The 23,372-nt window shown below is 37.2% G+C and overlaps 2 protein-coding genes across 2 annotated transcripts; both read right to left on the bottom strand.

The window, feature by feature from the left end:
- Nucleotides 1-6,011: 6,011 nt before the first annotated feature.
- On the bottom strand, nt 6,012-8,365 carry LOC148041905 (non-functional NADPH-dependent codeinone reductase 2-like). Its single transcript, XM_087683948.1, has 5 exons — nt 8,103-8,365; nt 7,857-8,038; nt 7,256-7,499; nt 6,649-6,828; nt 6,012-6,431 (listed from the first exon to the last, which is right to left on the bottom strand). The coding sequence occupies exons 1-5, from the start codon at nt 8,232-8,234 to the stop codon at nt 6,207-6,209; spliced, it is 963 nt and encodes a 320-aa protein (XP_087540074.1). The 5' UTR covers nt 8,235-8,365; the 3' UTR covers nt 6,012-6,206.
- Nucleotides 8,366-13,247: 4,882 nt separating this feature from the next.
- Nucleotides 13,248-14,477, bottom strand: LOC148041904 (uncharacterized). The gene has a single exon (XM_087698726.1). The coding sequence runs from the start codon at nt 14,475-14,477 to the stop codon at nt 13,248-13,250; it is 1,230 nt and encodes a 409-aa protein (XP_087554852.1).
- Between the last annotated feature and the right edge of the window lie 8,895 nt (nt 14,478-23,372).

Raw genomic sequence — 23,372 nt, 5'->3', positions numbered from 1 at the left:
TGGAGCAATTATGAGGTGGTTTGATTTTTGCACTATGATGAACATTTTCTACGAAAAATATGAGCCATGACACAAAGAATCTATCAAGGAGATCCCCAAATTTAGATTAAGAGAAGGCTCCTCTAATCTCTTTGTGCAAGAGAGCAACCAACACGGAAGTGCTAGAACATGAAAGAAAGGGATACTTGCTCATATCTAAGACCCTTCGCAACACATATACTAGTGCACTTCCCTAACAACTCCAGCTTAGAGCAAACTTGAACCACATAAAATATGTGTACAACACTATTTGAAACAATTTTTTGGTAGACAAGGGCAAGAAGATGGTATGTATATGTATTGCAAAGACTGGATCTTGTGGATTCTTGAGAGAGATGACTACGACCAAGGTATGCACCTATAGATATATAGCTATTATGTAAGGATAAAGGCATTGATCTTTGATAATAATGACCATTTTAAGGGAAAAAATAAGGCTATTGCAATGGACATTGAGATCCGAATGAACCTAGAGGTAGCAGATGTTGACACTAAGGAGTGGCTCACTCATAGCAGGCTGACTCAGTCCCAAGCAATGCTCAAGGAGTTGCAATAGGAAGAGGCAATAATGGATAAGCTTTCAAGCTTCACATCTTTGTTGGCTTTGATGTAGAAAAATTTAATCATTATAAAGTATTTACCCTTGGAGAGTTCCAAGCTTGAACATTTTCCATAGAACACTTGGTATACACAATTAACTTATAGTGTGTGACACTTAACTTCCACAATGAAAGAAGATTTTCTTGTGTGCACAATTGAAAAAATGTGCGTGCGTGCGTGTGTGTGTGTGTGTGTGTGTGTGTGTGTGTGTGTGTGTGTGTGTGTGTGTGAAAGTGATTTTTTATTTTTGAAAAGAAAAATCAAAGAGATTTAGCACTATAAGTTGAACCAAATCACCTTTAGCATTCCTTATCATTATGTGTAGATACAAATGCAATTACATTACAATCCACAACTAGGTTCTAATCAAATTCAAATTTTTGGATAGCATCGAGGGTGCTCTCTTGCTCCCTTTGGACAAGCTTTTTCTTCAAGGCTTCTTCATGTGTATGTAGGTCAAATGCTTCCCCCTACAGTGCCATCCCAAGTGATGGTCATATTTTGATTGCTTTTACTAGGTAGATGCAAAGTGCTCTGGCAACATTAAGGGTCATTCTTGTAATAGCTATGCAAGAACGAAAGAAAAGCATATGAGCATGGTGGATAAGGATTATACTAATACTCCATAAAGACAAATTGTGAAAAGTTACAAACACGAGCCACCATGACTATAGACTCGAGGTAGAGAGCACTCACAAGTGAGTACAAGGTGCCTTTATATAATAGCTTTCATCAAGTTGTGTCTTGTAAGCTATGTTTGTGTGTCAAGACAAATATTTTTCTATACTCTCAACTTGTGTTTGTACACTTTCCTGTATACAAGAGTTTTTTTAAAATAAAATTTCATCATGAGGTATTAATAGGTGTTGCACTCTATCTTTGGTGTTAGATTGTACAAGTTTATTAATTTGTTGTTTGTTGATGTAACATTGTCATTTTTCAACGTAACATTAATCTCATAACATTTTAAAGTTGGTCATCACACAACATTCCACATTTATATTGAAAACCACACATAATTGAGGACTTTATCAATCAAATACACAACCTAAAACCCATCCCTTCAAGTAATACAAGAGAATTAGGACATGATATTTGGCCAAATACACAACCAAATACCCATCACTCTACTATCGCCATGTCGCTTGTCACAATGCTATCTAATTAAATTCACAACCAAGTGTCCATCAATAGGGAGAAAGCGAAGGTGTCACAAACCAAAATGACACCTCCATGCTAAGTTCACAACAAAGTGCTAGGTCAATTGTAACATAATTGCCAAAAGACACTCACTTGCCAAATTCACAATTGACTATCTGATTGGCAAAGCATCTTGTGGCCAAACGTATGCACCCATCACAAGACAAAGGTGTCATGACATGTACATGCCAAATATATGACACATGCTAATCCACATTTCCCACACATACACACAATGATGATAGGGGAGGATCACCTCATGAAATGAATACATTGAGTATAGGGTGTATGCCAATCAATAGGCTCCCCTCTACCACACGTGCATGTATATGCACACGCATACACACACTGGCCAGAGAGCACTACTTCATGATATTCATATGTTGAGTACACAATGCATGCCAATGGAAAAGTCCCCTACCATGGACACACATGTATATGCACACACCCACATGCACGCACATTGAGTGTGGTAGGAGAGAACCACCTCATGACATGCATACATTGAATGCACAACACATACCAATTAACATGCCCCTTGCTAGGCATGCACATGCAGACATGCACACACACACATACGCTTTGGGGGGGCAAGGGGATGGGAGGGAGAGAGAGAGTACCTCAAGTGACAAGCTTTGAATGAAACCTAGTAGGCCCTATGTGCCCTTTTTTGTAGATTTCAAGGCTCATTGGGGAAAGAAAAAAACCCGGCAAGATCTTTACTAGTTATTGGGTCACTTGTGACCTACTAAAGGGTAAAAATGAGTGAGGATGAACACGTAAACATAGTAGCTACTCACCCTCTTTACTTGCCCGAGTCAAGTAGAGCCTACCACCAATCAGTTGAGTGCTCGGATTAGTCAAGCAGCAATATCTCAAATCATGAACTTGAGAGCAATCATACTTGAGTACTAGAAATGCGCGAGGAGTCCACCTATAAAAAATCATCTATATAGTATGCATTCAAAGGATATTAAGAAATACCCTTTCTTTAGCTATAAGGCCTTAAAATGACCCATTTTACTTTACTAAACTTACCAAATAAAAAATTAATTCAAAAAAACCTTTTGTAAATATAATCCTTTAAATTTTACTAAATATAATATCCTTTCATTTGAACTCAAGTGGTATCTTACATATTCTATAAAGTGGACTCCCTAGGTAGAAATGTTGAGCTCACTTGATTGGATGACAACCAAACAAGTCATTGGCGAATTACACTTGATTTTATTGACTAAGGTTTCATTCCTAGGGCACCTCAAGTGTGGGCATACTCAAGCATAGCTAGGGCTAATATACCTTGAGCATTCGTTAAGCACATTCACTCGAGCGCTAAGACCTCAAATGCATACATGGATTATGCCTCTCATATGTACTAAACATATGAGTCTCAACAACATGTACTCGTGTGTTGGAGATCAGGTTGAGGTTAGAATCACTAGACCACCTGGGCAATTAAGACCCCTCTAGTGCCTACAACCTCCGCTTTTGAACACACGCACACCTAAGCCCATTCACCACTCAATTTTGCAAATACTTGAGTGTGCATGCTTGTATGCAAGGTATATCCACACTACTCAAGTGTAACCCTACATTGCCACCCTACCACTTGAGGCTAGCACACTTGAGTGTTGAATATTTTCACTATCCTTGAGTGATGAGCACAATCAGTAGCATGAATAAGTGGATTAGGTCACTTCAAGGCTAGCTTACTTGAGTAATGAGAGTAGGATTACCTTTTCATCTACATGATCACTTGAGTGCCTAGTACAGCCCTATTAGATGCTCCAAGTCTCTACCTCAGTTTTCTTCCAATTAAGGAAAATCATCTTGCATAGATTTAAAAACATTAATGTAGCAATATACTTAATTTTATAAAGTTGGGCTCACTTCCATGCAAGTCATAAGATCTCCCTATAGATATCTAGGTGATTCTATCTATGGTTAAATTAAAAAGAGTTCCTACATCCAAGTATGATGTGTAAAAGGGCTAACCAAAGAACTTCACAAGAGGATTGAGTTCCTAACGTCAAGATAGAAAGCCTACAAAGATACATGTTATATTTTCAAGATAGGTCTTTTTTAAAAGGATATTTATGCAATCAACACCTCACTACTCCATATGATGCCAATTGTGGTCACATGCAAAGGTGCAAGAAGTATTGGATAACCTTTCAACACTATTTCCAGTCTCTTCGAATGTCTAAGCATAACCATAGTGATGAGGCTTTGAAATGTGTTGGGTGCATGTGAGGCAAGGGCTTCTTTCCAAAAGCAATCGCCTTTTTACTTCCAACAAAGGCTTGTAGCAACATAGGAGCAAATTCAAAGAACAAAGAGATATATGTCAAGGTCTATAGGCTAGGGCTAATGGAACATTCTTGTGCAAGGAATAGCATGTGTGTGAATTGTGGTTTCGTAGCATATAATTGCCAAAGGGTAATGCTCACATGTACTAAAAGCACACTTGTTATTTATACATCTCGATAGACTTAGTGAAAAATATACATTTAGTTACTTGTACATTTAAAAATATTAGTGCAAAAGTGAAAAAGAAAACGTTGGCAAGAGATCCAAGCTCAAGGGAAAATCAATCAATGTACAAATTGGTGGAAGACCTTGATTCCACTGATAAGCAAACAAAAGAAGACGGTGCAAAGGGCCACACCATTTAAAATCGATGATGGAAAGAAAGTACATACTAAGGGACAAACATGAGAACAAGTTGGCAATATTGGTAATGGTGAAAACATGAAAACTAAAAACAAACAATGGTGGAAGTAGTTGTGAAGATACTCAATAAGAGAAGGTAGAGTATCACTTGTGCAAGAGGCTAGGAATGTTAAAGAGAAGTGCAAGGTATATTGAGAGGGCTAAGAATATTAATATTTTAGAGTATTCCAAGCTTAATACTACTAAGGTGAAAAGAATATATTAATTGAAGAGAGCCAAATTTCATTACCACAAGTGGAGATTCTACTATTAAGGAGGATAAGCTTAAATATATGATCTTTGCCAAAAAAAAAAGTGTTAAGAGGAAAGGAGGTAACATTGTTGAGGAGACCAAAATGGAGGGTGGGTCAAGATTATCTATGCCAATCCCATAGATAAGAGGGTTGTGCTAATTGTTGAGCTTATGTGCTCAAGGAGGCCTCTCTAAGTGAGGATCAATAGGCCGAGACCATTCATAAGACTATGCTTGAGGAGCTAGCCAAACATGTGCATGATGAGCCTTTATGTGAGAAGGATACCCTTACTACTTAATTTGTGGATGACCAAGCAAATGTAATGGTAGATGAGGCCAAGAACAATGACAAGAAATTTACTATCCATGCAGGCATAATACTTCTTTATTATTTGATCTTTTGTATCATGTGAGGTGGAAACAAAGGGATTATGAATTATGTGGAGTATAATAATGACCATATGTTGTGTATTTTGAACATGTATAATCTATTCTAAATTGTTTATTTTAGGCCAATAGAAAATCCAACTATAAAATCATAAAATGTGTAATAATAAAAGGATAATATTGGTCTCAAGGGTAATGCTTAATTATAAATGGAGTTGATAATATTGACCTCAATCAAATGTTGCTAAAAAACGATTTTATAGTGAAGAGCATAATAAACAGCTCTTGTGCAATTCACAATAGGGAGCTTCATTATGGTCCTTCATGGCTTGGTTTTAGAGCTAAGCAAGGTTATGAGCAATGTTAAACATGTGATAACATAGTACATCATGTATATGAGGTGCTAGAGGTTATGAGGGGCTAGATGATGGCTACACTTAAGAATCCAAACCACAATCATGTATAATCCTAGTAACTAGGGTGGAAAGAAGGGGGCTCCCCTAAATATCCCACCCACGGCTTACTAGTTGGGGGCCCCCACAAAGTAGGGTGGAGCCTAGGAATCTAGGGGAGCCTAGTTATGATGCCTAGGGTCAAGAGAGAGAGAGAGAGAGAGAGAGAAAGAGAGAGAGAGAGAGAGAGAGAGAGAGAGAGAGTGTGTGTGTGTGTGTGTGCGCGCGCGCGCGCACACACAAATAATATCAAAGATGAATCAAAATGCATGTTGTGTGCTTAGGCAAGGTCAGAAGGTCCTAGCCATCGTAAAAGGCTTGAAAGGAACTTTGCTATCCTTCAAGTTGCAAAGATAAATTTTCACTCGGGATACATGTTGCAAAAGTATATGCCTATTTCAAAGTGCTATTTCTCATTTTGTTATTACTATCAAATTTTTGCCAACATCCATGCTTTTATGCAATAGAATGTGACATAAAAGGTTTTTATCCCACCAGTATACATATAGCAACATTTGATGCCCTAGCAAGCCAAGGTTTTAAAATGTTTGGTGGATTGTCCATCAGATTTCTCCATCCCACAGTTCTTGCACATTTTTAAAAGGACCGCTATCACTGCATAAAAACTGCCCTTCAATTAGCTTTTTCTGCTTGATTTTGCCAATGTCTTGGTGATCTTCTTGAGTCAGGTGCCAACCAAAGACCTGAAAGTTCTCAATCATCCGTTTTTTGTTGAAACTCTTGGGGAGTACACTCACCCCCTGGTCCAAAGCCCATCTCAATGCTACCTGTTATTTCAAAGGAAAGACCACCAATTGAATAGACAAGCCTACCTCAGACTTATGATCTAAAGAGGCAATTAAAATAAGTGAAAATATTTTAACATCATCTGCTAGGTGTAATAAGCAGCTACTTCAGTACTTGCTATGGAAAAAGAGGCAATTAAAAGGTCGCTGACATGGGATGCCATTCAAGCACACATTATATGTGATCATGAGCACACACCTGTGCAGGAGACTTGCCATACTTAACAGCAATGTCCTTGACCACTGGATCATCAAGCAGAGCTGGGGAACCCCACCACATAAGGGGAGCCCCTAAAGGTGAATACGCACTGATATGAAGATTGAACCTGCTGCAAGTGTCCCTCAGCTGATGTTGCTGCCATTTAGGGTGCATCTCTACCTGGATCAGATAACTCCACATATTAGTTGCTGTAATATCATATCTACACACCATCAATGATGAGCAAATAACTCCACAAGTTGGTCACTGTGAAGTTATACCTAGATACCATCAATGATGTTGTTTTATACTCACAGACCCTTTTCTGCTGTGCAGAAACATATCATCCCTATTTTACATGAACAAGGTTACTTTGACGTTTCAGACAAATCAAGGTTTTGGATACAGCCTACATTAGAATCTGATTGACCTCCTGACCCCTTAGCATCAATAGTTGTATTTGAACAAGTCAATATCTATGCGCGTATTTGCTAATGATAAGAATTCCAGTCAAACTACAAAGATGTTTGTGAATGCCACCATTACAATGTCTTTCCACTGCCCATCAAGCAGGTGAGGGAAATATCAAATAATCACCATCCTCTACCTGGTTGACTGCAGGAGGGATATCCGCAATCTGGATCAAGTCAAGGATCTTCTTGGAGGAGAAATTGCTGACACCAATGGCTCTTGTAAGGCCCTGATGCAGGGCTGTCTCCATAGTGCGCCATGTGCCACGGACATCAAGGGGCAGGACATTGTCAAGCTTGGGCTGTAGGTCTGAGACAGGTTCCTTCAACCTGGCTGGCACGTGTATGAGGTAGAGATCCAGATAATCGAGCTTCAATGCTCTGGCAAAAAACAGAATAAAGCTCCAATCAATCTGTCAATTGCAAATCCAGAAGCCATCATTCTCTGATGATGGACCATGGACCCTCAATTCCCCAACAAATCAAATAGACCTTCAAGTCTCTGACAGTTTCCCATCATGCTCTGATAATGGAGCTACAATAATTTGAGAAATTGCAATGGTCTGGCAATTCCCAACGCAGAAACCATCGTTCTCTGATAATGCAGCGAAGCTTGAATTCTTATATGCAGGCACGACTGTTTAATTTGAGCCATGAGATGCCTTGGAATGGCAGAATGAATATACTTGTGCCAACAGATGATTAAACAGTCATCAGTTGGAAGGAGAATAAACTGACTTGAGGCTTTTCTCGAGGGCGGGCAACACGGCCTCAGGGTAGTTGTCGGTGGATTGAAGCTTTGAGGTGATGAAGAGATCCTCCCTCCTTACGATGCCGGACGCCATGGCGTCCGCCAGGGCTTCCCCAAGGAAGCCCTCGCTGTTGTAAGCAGCTGCTGTATCGAAATGGCGATATCCAACCTGCGGCAGAAACATGTAAACAAAGACGAGACAATATGGTATTTGAGAGAGAGAGAGAGAGAACCTCGATGGCATCCAGCATGGCGGCCTTCTTCTCTGCGTAGCTCAGCGCGTCATCAGAGCCAGTCCCCATGCCCAGCAAGGGAATCGATGCTCCATTGTTGAGCCTTGCCACCTGCACTGATCCAGCAGCCATGTTTTTCCTCAATGATGGTGGTGATTTGGACAATCACAGTAGCTTTTGTAAAGCAGACATGCAAACCCACAGAAATAGCAATGGAAAGAGTTTGGGAGTGCTAGGAACTCTAGGGATACAAAACTTCCCTCAAAACATTGCACATGTACCGGACCTGACCTTTTGTATTCACATGTGGATGTAGTTGTAATATATTAATATATATAAGACTGAAGTGTTTGATATATATTAAATATGTATTAATATAGTATGTTGATTAAAATATTTTGATATAATGTATCATTATTAACATATAATAATATATTACGTTATTATTAAATATAATATACATGTGTGTGTGTGTGTGTGTGTTTGTGTATATAGATGAGAGAGAGAGAGAGAGAGGAGGAGGAGGAGAAATATAATATTTAATCGTTGAGCACATTAATTATGTATAAGTATAGCATATATACGAATTGGTAATGATATTATTATATAATTAAGTATTATTAAAGTATTAACTACATAAATATTATTAATATGTATATGATGTATGATGTATCACATATGATATACAATATATGATGTATATGATAATATATATATATTATGCAATTGTGAAATGTTAATAATAATCATTTAACTTAGTGTGTTTGTGTGTATGTGATATTTAGAATTTTGTGTGTGTACATAGATATGAGAGAGAGAGAGAGAGAGAGAGGAGAAAAAGAAGAAGAAGAAGAATGATTTTTATGTGGTAAGTAGGAGTAGGCATGTGTCAAGTCCCCTGAAAGCTTGAGGAGGACCACGTCTTGCTCCCATGAACCCTTTGAAAGTTTTCTAGGGGTTACCACAGCTGTACCCCTAGCGCCGCATCCATGCTCATGCTCTTTTTGCAATCCGTTTGTGCACGCAACCATCGAACCTTGTGCTCTGTGGTTTTTCACCATCATCCACCTCAAACTTTGTAGGGAGGGATGATCACCACTTGAGAAAACGACAATTGAACTTCCTTAGAGCCCACATGCCTACGTGCTATCCACCCATGCTCCATTTCCAGTCCAATCACACATATAGCCATCAAGCCCCATGCCATGTGGTTTTTCACCCTCGACTATCTCAAACTTTTGTAGGGAGAGATTGCCACCCTTTCAACTATTTAAAAGTGGAGGTATGCGTAATCTTATTTCTAATACTTTGACACCACATGTGTCTAGGTACATGATACCTCTCTCTCTCTCTCTCTCTCTCTCTCTCTCTCTCTCTCTCTCTCTCTCTCTCTCTCTCTCTCTCTCTCTCTCTCTCTCTCTCTCTCTCTCTCTCTCTCTCTCTCTCTCTCTCTCTCTCTCTCTCTCTCTCTCTCTCTCTCTCTCTCTCTCTCTCTCTCATATTTAGTATACACATGCACATATCATATGGTTGAGATACGCAGAATTGTATTATGCACTAATCTATTTATGCTACTTTAGCTATATGTAGGGATGTAGGGATGTTGCACATATATATTCATATACGTGTATATTTGCAAGTTAAATGTATGTGATGCATTTAAACAATATTCTTGATTTAGTTTTAGATACATCCTAGAATCATATTGAAAAAACATTTAAACATCATAATACATTTATAGAACATGTTTATATATGTGTGAAGCTATGTTCTTAAATACATAAATACTTATATATAACACAAAAACTTTGGGGTCTCTCACTTGATTTTTTTGTGACTCAACCACCTATGAACCCTCTTGCCAAAATAATGTATACTTCTTATTCATTGATTTTTTTACATGGTTGAGATACATAAATTTGTATTATATAACAATACTTTCATAGTACTTTAGTATTACTATAAGTAGGGATATTGCTTGCATATTCATATACAAGTACATGTGTAAGTTAAATTTATGTGTTGAATTTGAACAATATTCTTAGCTTAATTTAAGATACACCCTAGAGTCATATTGAAAGAACATTTTAAAAAATGCACATTTACAGTTACCTTGTTCAATTTCCATCATTAAACTTGATGAGAGGATCAATCAAGATGACCTTAGTTCAATTCTTGTGTTTCATTTCTAATTGAAAGCCTATATCCCATCCTAAGACATATCAAGTCACTAAATCATCCAAGGTGGGGCAATTAGCGTGACCTCATTAGGTCTTCATACCTCACCTATAGCCCTTATGGGTTAGGCTTTGTCATTGCCAATATTGAACGAATGATTAGCCATCATTGAGCATTCGCAACCAGGTAGAGGGCTTGCACTATAAAGCATAACATAATAAGTGAGGGGTTTTGCTATATGCCTTAACACCAAGTTTGAGAAAAAAGTTGCTTTCTTGAAAGTATGACAACCACAATAGCTTCATTACCAAAAATATAGTATAAGATTGTTGAGGGTCACATAACTTAATTAAAAAGGGGCTCTTACTACAATTGAGTGAGGAGACTCCACTCAAAACAAAAAATAGTTAAATTGGGTGTTCCAAGCAAAAGGACTTGGATTTCTCAAGTGGAATGCGATGATGATGATAATATATTTGTATAAACATAGATCTAGGATTGCTTTTTGCATCTTGCGTAGGATGGAAATCATCAAACATAACCTAAAGAGGGATAAGGCTTTGATCGAAACTTTATATAATACTAGGCGCTCCGCGCCTAGACTCCGCCCGGCGCTTCGCGCTGGGGCCGGCGCTATGCGCCAGCTTTCTCCCGGCACTTCGCGCCGGGATGTGAAGCACAAATGTTTTAATTTGTTCACACATTCTTCCACTTAGCAATGAATCAAATAGTCTTGCAATTTTTAAACTTCATTATAAAATCTAACAATTCAATACAATAACATTGATTATCTCAACCATAATAATTGGAAAACATAACTGAAGCAAAAGTGATTTTTAAATATCACTGAAAGAATTCCAACTATAACAACACGTAAATGGAAAAGAGAGTATATAATGTTTTCAAAAATATAGTTGTACTGTCGAAAATCAACTATCGAAAAGAAATCTTTCTCTTCTTAGATGAATTATCAACAGTGGATCTAGCACGGGGAACTTGTGTGGGCGAAGCTGTGACACGCCCCGTCCCAGATTGTGCTGCAACATCTAAAAACAAAAAAAAAGACTTTACAAATAACAATATTAAATTTATAAAGCAAAACATTAATGAAAATGATGAGTAAGTATTACCTGGGAATGTGATATGATTGGCTCTAACATTAGTAGAGCACTCGGCGAAATTTGGATGAAACTGATGCAAAGTTACAAAACATGATAAATCTTGAAACTCCCATTTACTCCAGTCATTCAGTATGTGTCTAGTGTGGGACCGAGATATGAAGTACTCAACATCTGTTTGTCCAACATAGTAGCATTGGATCCATCCAAAATATAAAATTTCTATATATAAAGGAGTGTTTTCATTAGTAAATCCACCATTGGGTAATCTTTCGATTACCCTAGCCAAAGTTCTATGGATAATATCATCCGTAGCAATAGTTCACAATGCTTCTTGAAGTCTCATTTGATAAGGAGAGGCACGAAAATATTCAAATACTGTTTGGGCCATCTATTAATAAAATTTAGAAAACATAAAAATTAGTAATATTGATCAAATTTTTAAAAAAGGAAAAAAAAGACTTTACAATATTGAAATTAGAAGACCAATTTAGAAGAGAAAAAGAGTTTGTAATGCATATTGTATAAAAGAACTTTATACATGATAATTTCTCAAAACTTACTTTTGTATAAATGCAAACAAAATTTCATAGAAAATAAGTCAAACATGGTTTTATTCAAGGAATATAATATTTCAAAAGAGCATGAGAGATTAAAACATTTCATTTTTTGTTAAAGGAAAAAAGTTGAACTTACTTTTCTTTGAAAACCTTAATACTTAAAAAGAATAAGAGACAGTAAAATAGTTCATTTCCTAAAAATATATTATTAAAAAAGAATAACTAAACTTTGATGATATTGCACCAAAAATTTTATGCAAGTATAATATGATAGAAAGTTCAAATAACATTTTATGGTAGAAATAATTTAAACACAATGTTCTCATATAGTAAAACAAACATACATTTAACTCCACATAAAATCATGAATATCTATCCATACATGAGAGATGTGATTAAAACATTAAAGTATTAAATCAGAGAAAATAAGTCAAACTTGCTTTTCATCGACGAAGAACTCACTACTGAAAAAGAGAATAAGAAAGTACAACACTGCATTTTATAGATATGTGAACAAAGAAGAAAAAAAAGGCTTTGATTGTATTGAAATAAAAATATTATGCAAATATAATATGAGAGAACAAACATTACACTTTTGAAAAAATAGAGGTTACAATACTTTCTATAAAAATTCATTATATACAATATTAATGGTACCATTTACCATGTCCTCTTTCTCATTAATCAAGACTTTCAATCTGTCCGGAGACTTTACTCTTGAGAAAGCAACATAGAGTTGACCATGAGTAAAGACTGGGGTTTTTAGATATATCCCCAAACATGATAATCTTTGGCCTTGAGATTTGTTGATTGTCATTGCAAACGCCAAACGGACTGGGAATTGCAAGCGTTTCATTGAGAAAGGAAGTTCCAGTGTAGTTGGGATGAAAGTTATCCTCGGGATAAAAACTCTGTCATCAATATTGGTCCCTGTAATTATCTTTGCATCAATGACCTTGTTATTGAAAGCCTTGCATACCAACCTAGTACCATTGCATAAACCTTTAGAAGGATTCAAGTTCCTGAGCAATATTATTGGAGCATTTACTTTGAGCAGCAAGATATGAGGAGGAATACCTCCATCGAGGTCAAGGGAATTTAGATATTCCACAGAATAGAGGAATGAGTTCTCCTCGGTTCTATTCATAGAATCAGCATTGTAGTATTGTTTAACCTCTCCTGGCATCAGTTGCAATGCATGATTGTTTATTATTTCCACATCATTGTTTCGAGGCGCAAGAATGGCACGTCCACTAAAGAACGTTTTGTAATCAATTACACAATTCATTTCACAATAGACAAAATTGATCGTCTTGCATAGATCCTCCCTTTAACAACAATGCAGGTGGAATTTGCAATATATTATTAGTATGTGTCAAATCTTTTCCATCTCCAATGTCTTGCAACCATGCATCAAACTGATCCTGATCTAATGCGACCCGCATATTCTGTGTAATTTTCAAAACATTGAAATATTGCCACAAATTGGAACAACATATAGCAGCACCGACAATATCCTCACGTGTACCCTTTGGTACAACATGTAATATTTGCCTAAAATCTCCACCTAGTAGAATAACTTTACCACCAAATGGCATATCACACTGCATTATATCCTTTAAAGTTTTGTCCAGTGCCTCAAAGGTATTACGATGCAACATAGGAGCTTCATCCCACAAAATAAGACTTGCCTCTTTTAATAGTGTTGCAAGGTGACTTTGAACAGGTATATTCCATGTAGAATTATTATCTACCTGCAATGGAATTTTGAACTTTGAATGGGCAGTACGACCATGTGGCAAAAGCAATGCAGCAATACCAGAGGATGTTGTAGCTATTGCAATGCGACCTTGACTGCGAAGCTTTGCAAGCAAACATTTGTATAGGAATGTTTTTCCAGAACCGCCTGGGCCATCTAAGAAAAATGGTTTACCCAAATCACTATCAATAGCATTCATTATTGCCATAAAACAATTTCTTTGTCCATCAGTCAACAAAGCTTGCATTGTTAAGAAGGTATTCTCTTGTTCTACCTTATCATATAGTTGTTCATCAAGGATCAAAGGATTTGTGTACTCTTGCATTGTCACCTCAGGCAATCCATGATACTCTACCAAATTGTGTCCATGTTGATCTAAAAGTTTTTGAATATGCATCAATGCATGATTATTGGCCTCATCTTGCATATCAAAATTTCGCATATTTTGCAAGGAGAGTCGATGTTTTATATCCTCTGTCAGCGGACCTAAGAACTCTTCCCATATAGCCCCAGGTCGGGCAGGCGAACAAAATACCAAGATGGATGCAAACAAATTTCTTAATTGAGCACCGGTTTGCATCAATGCAGCTTCACGCAAACACATTTTCCATTCATCATCTGTTTCCAACATTCCTTTTGCAATGGAAGCCTCCTTAAAACTTGAATATACCACATTATCAACCGTACGCAATGCCTCAAAGGATGTGCATCCCTTGTATACAGTGAGTAGTAGGCGCAAATAGTATTTTTCTCCACACATAGGTGAAACCAAGTATATTCGACCACATGTGTTTCCTTGCTTTCTCTTTGTCCACTTTTTTTTGCGTGCATTCCAAACCTAAAACATTGGAAAGTCTTGATAGAGAACTGTATTAGCATCAGGGTGCAAACGATTGCATGTAAACCATTCTGTGAGAGTTGTTTTTTGAGCATTTTCATTTTGCACTACATCACAAATGTTATGAGAGTCACGAAAGGAAACAGTATTGTCTCCAGGTAAATGTATTTGCAATCGTTGAATATCGGGTTTCTCATCATGAAGTTTGAATTCAAATATTCGCCAACATGCTTCAGAAGCTGAAATATATCGTGCATCTAAGTACCTCTCAATCTCATCAATATTTTGTGCATCAATATTTTCTGTGTCAATATCATTGGATCCGGAACCACGCGTACTTGTAAACTGAATGGTTGCTCGATCATGGCCCTTATATACATATTTATACAAATATTTGACAGTTGCAATTGTCGAGCAAACCTCAACATTTATGTGAGCACTATACTTGGAACTCAAATAAGGATTGTAAGGCACTATCCATCGATTATCCAAGAGGTTACCATTAGCATTATGAGTCCTTCCATCCTCTCGACGTCTGTATAAAGGATAACCAGTTTTATCAACTGTAGTTGTATGTATAAACTTTTTTGGATAATGCTTTATACACTATCCGTCCACCATGCAAGCACTTTTTGGATTGAACTCACCACACGGACCATGTATGTTACATTTAGTAATAATTTGATACAAATTCGAAAACCTTTCCTTATCAGGTAGCTCGTCTATCATAATGACGTGCTTCTAGTGGCTTAAAGCGTGGTTCTAATATCAAGAGCGTATGTGAATGAGGCAAGCCTCTCTTTTGGAATTCTATGACGGACACATATCCAGCAACTTTACCAAACAACTCCTTTTTCACTATCGACTGCATCATGTCCTTATGTTTCAAATGAAAAACTCTAGCAATTAAATCTAGTCGATCATGTGCAGTTTGACCAGGCAACAAAGCATCTATAATTTTAGACCACTTAGGATTGCATGTCATGGTGATAAACAAATCAGGTTTACCTTTGCTACGCACAATTGCCATAGCATCTTGATATAATTGGTACATGAATCTTGGTTCATCTGTAAAGCTAGATGGCAATACTATTCTCCTGCCCACACCAATCCCAGGGATATTAGTATCAACTGCATCTGAACCATTGACCATATCAGTCAATCCCCTACACATTTCAACTCGCAATGTTGCTTGATTACGACAACACCAAGCCAATCTATATTGTTCAATGCTACAATAAGCATCGACAATGTATTGTTGTAGCAAGTGACCACCACGCAAAAGACATGCATTAGTATCATCTCGAATCTAAAGTCGAAAAGCATAATACTGCATTTGAGTGACACAATCTTTATTTGCAAGATTATTGGCATTAATATGAGCATCCATAAATGCATATGGAACTTTAGTATGCCATCCATCCTCTCCATTTGGAAAAAGAAGAACATATAATAGTGGCATATATGCCTTGCGTAAGTTAGAAATATAAATCAAGTGGCCTTGTCGTGTGCGAACTTGAATGCTATGATGATCAAGTGTATCATCATCATCTTGTCCAGGCATGATCGCAGCAACCTCACTTGTAGTGGGAACTGAATATCGTCTAGAGGTGGATCGATTTTGAAAAATGGACATTCTTATTTCTACTAATGGATTGCATTGCAAGCTTGCACCAATTGCTATAAAGGCCTGTGCGTAAGCATTGTGATCATGCATCATTTGTTGAAGCTCTTGTAGTAAGTTTGGCAAAAGCCTAGGTAAAACCCCCATGCGATTCAATAACTCATTATCAGTGTCATAAATATAAAGTTGTGCAAACTTTGGTATTTGTTGTCCATCCTCACTTGGCAATAGGGAACCCATCCGGTGATATATTGATCCATGAACTCAAAAAGTATAACCATTTCCATTTTGAGGCAAAAGCTCATCAATTTTTGCACCCATTGAAACAAAAGCCAATGTGCTATTATAAGCACGTATATTTTTTTTGAACTCTCTACTTTCTGGATGTGTGCCATCAAGCAAATTACATAGAGGTTGTGGTGGTTGCTGTAGAAGTGGCAAAATTACTTTCCCTTCTCTACAACAATGCTTTCCAATCGAAGTTGTACGCATTGTTTTAGTTTCATCGTGCCACAACTTAGCCATGAAATGGTGACAAACCTTGCAAAGGGTACCAATTGCATGCAAATTTGGTTTTTGGAAGAGCAAAATTGTTACTGATGGATGAATATCCAAATTAGGTGGCATGTCATGGAGAATTGAACAAAATCCACCATTTTGAGGTAGAAATATAGGAGCTTGAATACTGTATTGGTCATGTACCATCTCAGTACTTGCACCTGCATTATGGATAGCTTCATTCTCTTATTGAATAATGCAAGGCAATTGAACATCTAAGGACAATAATGGTGCACCAGGCATTTGAGCACTTATATCAATTGTTGTTGTAGTGCGATGCAATTGTTGTAATTGTGTTCTTGCTCTTGCCCTGTGTCTACGTTCAACTCTAGTAGCATCAAGCATTTGCCTACAATTTCTTAATCCACTATCTGGATTATTTGTGTTTCCATTTCTTTGTCAACTTGTGCTACGTACCCCCACTCCGAAGGGTAGCAATTCATGGTTATCCAACATCTCAACATCTATATTGTGGATAGTTGCATTGTCTCCTTGACGAATAGGAGGTGGTTGAACTTCCAACGGCAACAATGGTGCAACTGGCATTTGGACACTTGTAGCTTGGATGGCATTGTATCTATCTCTATCTATGGTAGCATGATGCAATTGTTGCAATTCTGTTCTAACTATTGCCATGTGCATACGTTCAGCTCTCGTAACATTAAGCATTTGCCTATGCACACTCAAGCCACCATTAGGATTGTATTGTTGAGTTGTGGTAGACATCTGAACCTTAAAGGATACCAAATTATGAGCAGCAGAGCAAGATGCAGCGCGAAATTGATTGGTTTGATATAGCTGATTTGGGATTTGAACATCCATATAGTTTCCATTTGCATGATGTTGTTCATACATATCTCTTGCATGGTCACGAACATGTAATTTAGTCCTAACTCTTGCAATATGCCTATGTTTATGTCTAGTAATTTTGAGCATTTCCCTACGTGCACGTAATACACGATCTCTAGGCACAGAATGTGTTCGAAGTACCATTGTCGAGAAAAACTTGAGATAAAAAGAAAAATGTACTTTGATATTACTAATTGCATACTTTTATGACCTAGGCGTACTAAAATTTCTTCCTATCTCTTAGGGAAGACTTTAGCAAAGATATACCTCAAGATAAATTTGTTCTAAACACTATTTCAATATAAAATTTGAAGATTATAACATCAGATAAGCAACAATATAATCTTACATGTGCAAGAATATAAATTGAAAGAGCATATTATGTCATTATCATGGGGCATACAAAAGTCCAAATCACATGAAAATTCTCAAACCCAACAATAGAATGACATATCTATCGGAGGATCTAACAAAAAGTTATTGAAATCCTTAGATATGCTAAGAGAACTATGCATTGGATGATGAACTCATGCGACGATTCAATAGGTTCAACATTGCAAAGAACCTATTGAGGCAAACTTTTAGAGATGTGACATGCACATCGAGGCAAATGCTCTCAGGTGCAAGCACGCTTGCATTCTTTTGAGCCAGTAATTCACACACTCCATCCTCTATACGATTATTGCTCTCAGCAAGGTTTCATAACTTTTCTGCATGGTCTTCCAAAGCACACCTTGGCCAGTGCTTGCGAACCAACTCATAGATTTTTCTTATATAGCCCTTTATTTCATCTATCTCGTCTTGCAACATTATCCCATCAGCCAAGCCTCCTTCATATTTTTCTGCCAGGATTTTTTCGATCCTTTGAAGGCGATCACCAAAGTTTTGACAGAAGGAGTTCGAAGCTCTTTAACGTTTGTTTAAACTCTTGATTTGCTTCTCAATTGCATCCAACCGATGCAGGAGCTTTAGGGATACAACAGAAGTGTTGTGTCCTTTGACACGTTTGAGGGCACGCCGTATTGACTTCCTCCTAGCCATGTCTTTGGCTTTACGCACATTCATTCGTGCATTGGGAGTACACAAAACAATGTCTTGGACATGGACATTGTTTATTGCATCATATGTTTCAGCATGCTCCATACTGCCATGGTTACACAAAGTATTAAGAGATCACTGAGAGAGAGAGAGAGAGAGAGAGAGAGAGAGAGAGAGAGAGAGAGAGAGATAGAGAGAGAGAGAGAGAGAGAGAGAGAGAGAGAGAGAGAGCATATTTAAAAAGTAATTGAATACTTTCATGACGTGGGCGCACCAAAGTATTACAATATTTATGCATACATGAGAGAGACACAATGAGACTATGTCGAGAAAATATTTGACACATCTTTTTCTCCACATCAAAGCATGAATATCCATACACACATGAGGGACATCATAAAAGCATTAAACTATTAAAGTATTCAAGCATTAATTACAACTTAAATGAACAAAATATTAATTAAAATATTATTAGCACATATATACATATGAATGCATACTATTAACACAAACATAATAATGCTATCACACATTTATACTAAAACACATACACACATTAATTAATCAAACACTTAAAACACGTAATATACCTTAACAATGTAATGACACACATAACACATTAATTAATAACACGCATAATACACATTATTTAATAACACACATTCATTTTTAAACGCATAGTACACATTAATTATTAGCACATATATACATATGAATACATACTATTAACACAAACATAATAACGTTGTCACACATTTATACTAAAACACATACACACATTAACTAGTCAAACACTTAAAACAAGTAATACACCTTAACAATGTAATGACACACATAACACATTCATTAGGAAATAATATTAACGCACTTTTATATTAAAAGACATGACATGCATACATTAATAGTAACACACTTTCATATCAAAAGACATGACATGCATACATTAATAACACACATAATACACATTATTTAATAACACACATTCATTTTTAAATACATAATACACATTAATTATTAGCACATATAAACATATGAATACATACTATTAACACAAACATAATAACGTTATCACACATTTATACTAAAACACATAACACACATTAATTAATAACACGCATAAACACATTAAGAAATAATATTAACACACTTTCATATCAAAAGACATGACATGCATATATTAATAACATGCATAATACACATTAATTATTAGCACATATATACATATGAATACATACTATTAACACAAACATAATAATGTTATCACACATTTATACTAAAATGCATACACACATTAATTAATAACACACTTCAAACACGTAATACACCTTAACAATGTAATGACACACAGAACACATTAATTAATAACATGTATAAATACATTAGAAATAATATTAACACACATTTATATCAAAAGACATGACATGCATACATTAATAACACGCATAATACACATTATTTAATAACACACATTCATTTTCAAATGCATAATAGACATTAATTATTAGCACATATATACATATGAATACATACTATTAACACAAACATAATAAAGTTATCACACATTTATACTAAAACACATAACACACATTAAAACACGTAATACACCTTAACAATGTAATGACACACATAACATATTAATTAATAACATACATAAACACATTAAGAAATAATATTAACACACTTTCATATCAAAAGACATGACATGCATACATTAAAAAAACACGTAATACACCCTAACAATGTAATGTCACACATAACGCATTAATTAATAACACACATAAACACATTAAGAAATAATATTAACACACTTTCATATCAAAAGACATGACATGCATACATTAAAAAATTAAACATGCAATAAATTAAAATATTTAAATTTTAACTTTTATAACTTTTAGAGAGAGAGAGAGAGAGAGTTTAGAGAGAACCTAAAGAATGTGACCTAGAGCCATGCATTGAATATGTGAGAAATCTTATGTGGACTTTCTAGAATAACTTCAAATTGTGGGACTCTTCTTTCCAAAAATATTTTATTGAGCGTACTAAACTTTGAATTCCTAAGTTCAATTTGGAAAAAAAAAGTCATAGCACTTGATCAATATTAACCACTAAAATCATCCTTATGATGTAAAGATAAGATAGAGATTTTGAAACCACGCAAGCATTTTTCACATGGGGGTTTGGGTCTTGCACATGGGCTAAAAGGCCTATTATACATTCCATTCAACTTTAATGTAGCACAAATTCCACATGTGTGCATGCATGCACGTCTATGTGTGGTGCGCAGATCAGACGCAGATAGCTCACGTGGTGAATCCCGGAAGGTCCCCAAGAACAAAGTACTCTACTTTTTAGCACAAAAACCCATGTAAAAGCAAGCACGACATGAGACAAGAGACAAATTGGGTTGAATCTCCCCCATGCCTTGTGTGAGCGCTCACACAAGGCATGGGGGAGATTCAACCCAATTTGTCTCTTGTCTCATGTCGTGCTTGCTTTTACATGGGTTTTTGTGCTAAAAAGTAGAGTACTTTGTTCTTGGGGACCTTTGGGAATTCACTACGTGAGCTACCTGCGTCCGATCTGCGCACCAATGTGTGACCTCCTCATAAAACCAATCATTCTTTTCAAGGGAAAGAAAAATGTCCTATTACAAAACTCCCTTGAGACAAAGCATCCCAAAGCACAAAGCAACCTTATAAGGGACTTCCATACCAAAAATTAACTTTGTTTATGTCAATTATTGCATCTGATTAAAATTATTGATAGACTTTGTGGAAGGCATCCAATGATTTTCTTGTTCGATGCCATTAGAAAGATAATGACTTGGTATATTGTTGGTAAGAAAAGCAAAGCCTTCTCTAAAAACTTTAATAAGTGATAAGGACACATAAGGTTTCACTTTACAACGGCCACTCCTATCGCCCTCTTGCCACCATCTCTGTTGTTGCAGAGAGAGAGAGAGAGAGAGAGAGAGAGAGAGGTGGCGTGTATTCGCGACAGGAGAGCACATGGCTACCGCCGCCTACACTGCCATCACAGCCGCTTCTATCGCCCTCTCACCACCATCGCTGCAATTGGAGAGAGAGAGAGAGAGAGAGAGAGAGAGAGAGAGAGGTGACGTGTGTTCACGATAGGAGAGCACATGGCTACCGCCGCCTACACTGCCACCACAGCCGCTTCTACCGCCCTCTCGCCACCATCGCTGCAATTGGAGAGAGAGAGAGAGGTGACGTTGTTCGCGACAGGAGAGCACATGGCTACCGCCGCCTACACTGCCACCCACCACAGCCACTTCTACCGCCCTCTCACCACCGTTGCTGCAATTGGAGAGAGAGAGAGAGAGAGAGAGAGAGGTGACGTGTGTTTGCGACAAGAGAGCACATGGCTACTGCCGCCTACACAGCCGCTTCTACCGCCCTCTCGCCACCATCGCTGCAATTGGAGAGAGAGAGAGAGAGAGAGAGAGAGGGAGAGAGAGGTGACTTGTTGCCGCTGTTGTGGGAAACTTGAGCCAACTCATAATGAATCTGAAGTACGGACCTCCTCATTCAGTTTGCAAAGTGCGGACCTCCGTCAGGCATGCTCTCGAGAGTAAGGACGGACCTCCTTATATAGAGGAGGAGGGTCGAGGAGGGCAGTGGGGGCAGGTCGAGGATCGAGGCCGCAGGTGGGAGCAGGTCAAGGAGACGCAGGTCGAGCAGGTGGAGGAGGCGCAGTGACGTTGAGGCAAGCAGGTCGAGGCGGGCAAGTGTTGTCGTGGCACTTGCCCCCGCCATCTTCGTGGGGAGGCTGGGGGCTGCCACGTGGCAGCAGCCCCCGACCTCTCGTTAATATATAGTAAAGATATCCTTCAAGTCAATTTTCACTAAACTTGCTTGGTCACCTTTATCTTTCTTTTTATTTGAACTGCTAACATTGAATTTTTTTCAAGTGTGTTATTGATAGGTATAGCTTACATAGGGTCAATTAGAATAAGTTATGTAGTCACTAGTGAAATTTTCCACCATACTATGCATGGCCAAGAACATAAGTGTTGGTATGTCAAGGGCGATGTCCTTATACTTTGAAGTATGAACTATAAGGTAATGAGACCTTTATATCATGAAGTATGGCCTTTAAGAAGACTATGAGATTGATCAAGTCTTACTCTCACCTTACACTCCCTTCCCACTAGACAAGGCCTACCCACAAATGAGTAAGAATGTAAAGGAAAATGTAGATTTTCTATAACAAGGATAAGGAAGTTTTAATAGAAAGGATATGCATGTCCTTACTGAGATTGGTGGCTTTTCCATGGAGTTTTAATATGTAAATACATTTTTTGGTTTTCCATCCCTTATAAGTTACTGGTGAAAGAGACATCTAGAAAATAAATAACATGAAGGATATGTTTCACAATCAAGTTGCGCTTTTTATAACTTGAGTTTATTTATGTTTGTTGGCTTGAATACCTCAACGGTAGACAAACTGGGAAAAATGCTCAAAAGAAATGAATTGAGGCTTAGAAAACTATAAAGGATAGGAGAGTTGGATCATCAAGATAAACATGAACCGCATTTTCATTTTCTTGCCTAGTGTAGTGCTTTAATGCTTAACATAAGTATGGTTGATGTTTTTTGTCTTACTTTTTTCCTTGCATTTATCTAATGGTCAGCTAGGACTTTTGTTGGATAATATAATTCTTATGCAAGTATGACTCACTTTTTTGGTACTCTTTGCTTTCCATTGATGATGTGAAAGCCTAT

This window comes from Lygodium microphyllum, chromosome 1, assembly GCF_053477565.2.
Source record: "Lygodium microphyllum isolate KBCC chromosome 1, Lygodium_microphyllum_v1.1.10, whole genome shotgun sequence".
Lineage (NCBI taxonomy): Eukaryota > Viridiplantae > Streptophyta > Polypodiopsida > Schizaeales > Lygodiaceae > Lygodium > Lygodium microphyllum.
The sequence above is the reverse complement of the archived record's forward strand: the minus strand, read 5'-3'. Positions and strand labels throughout refer to the sequence as shown.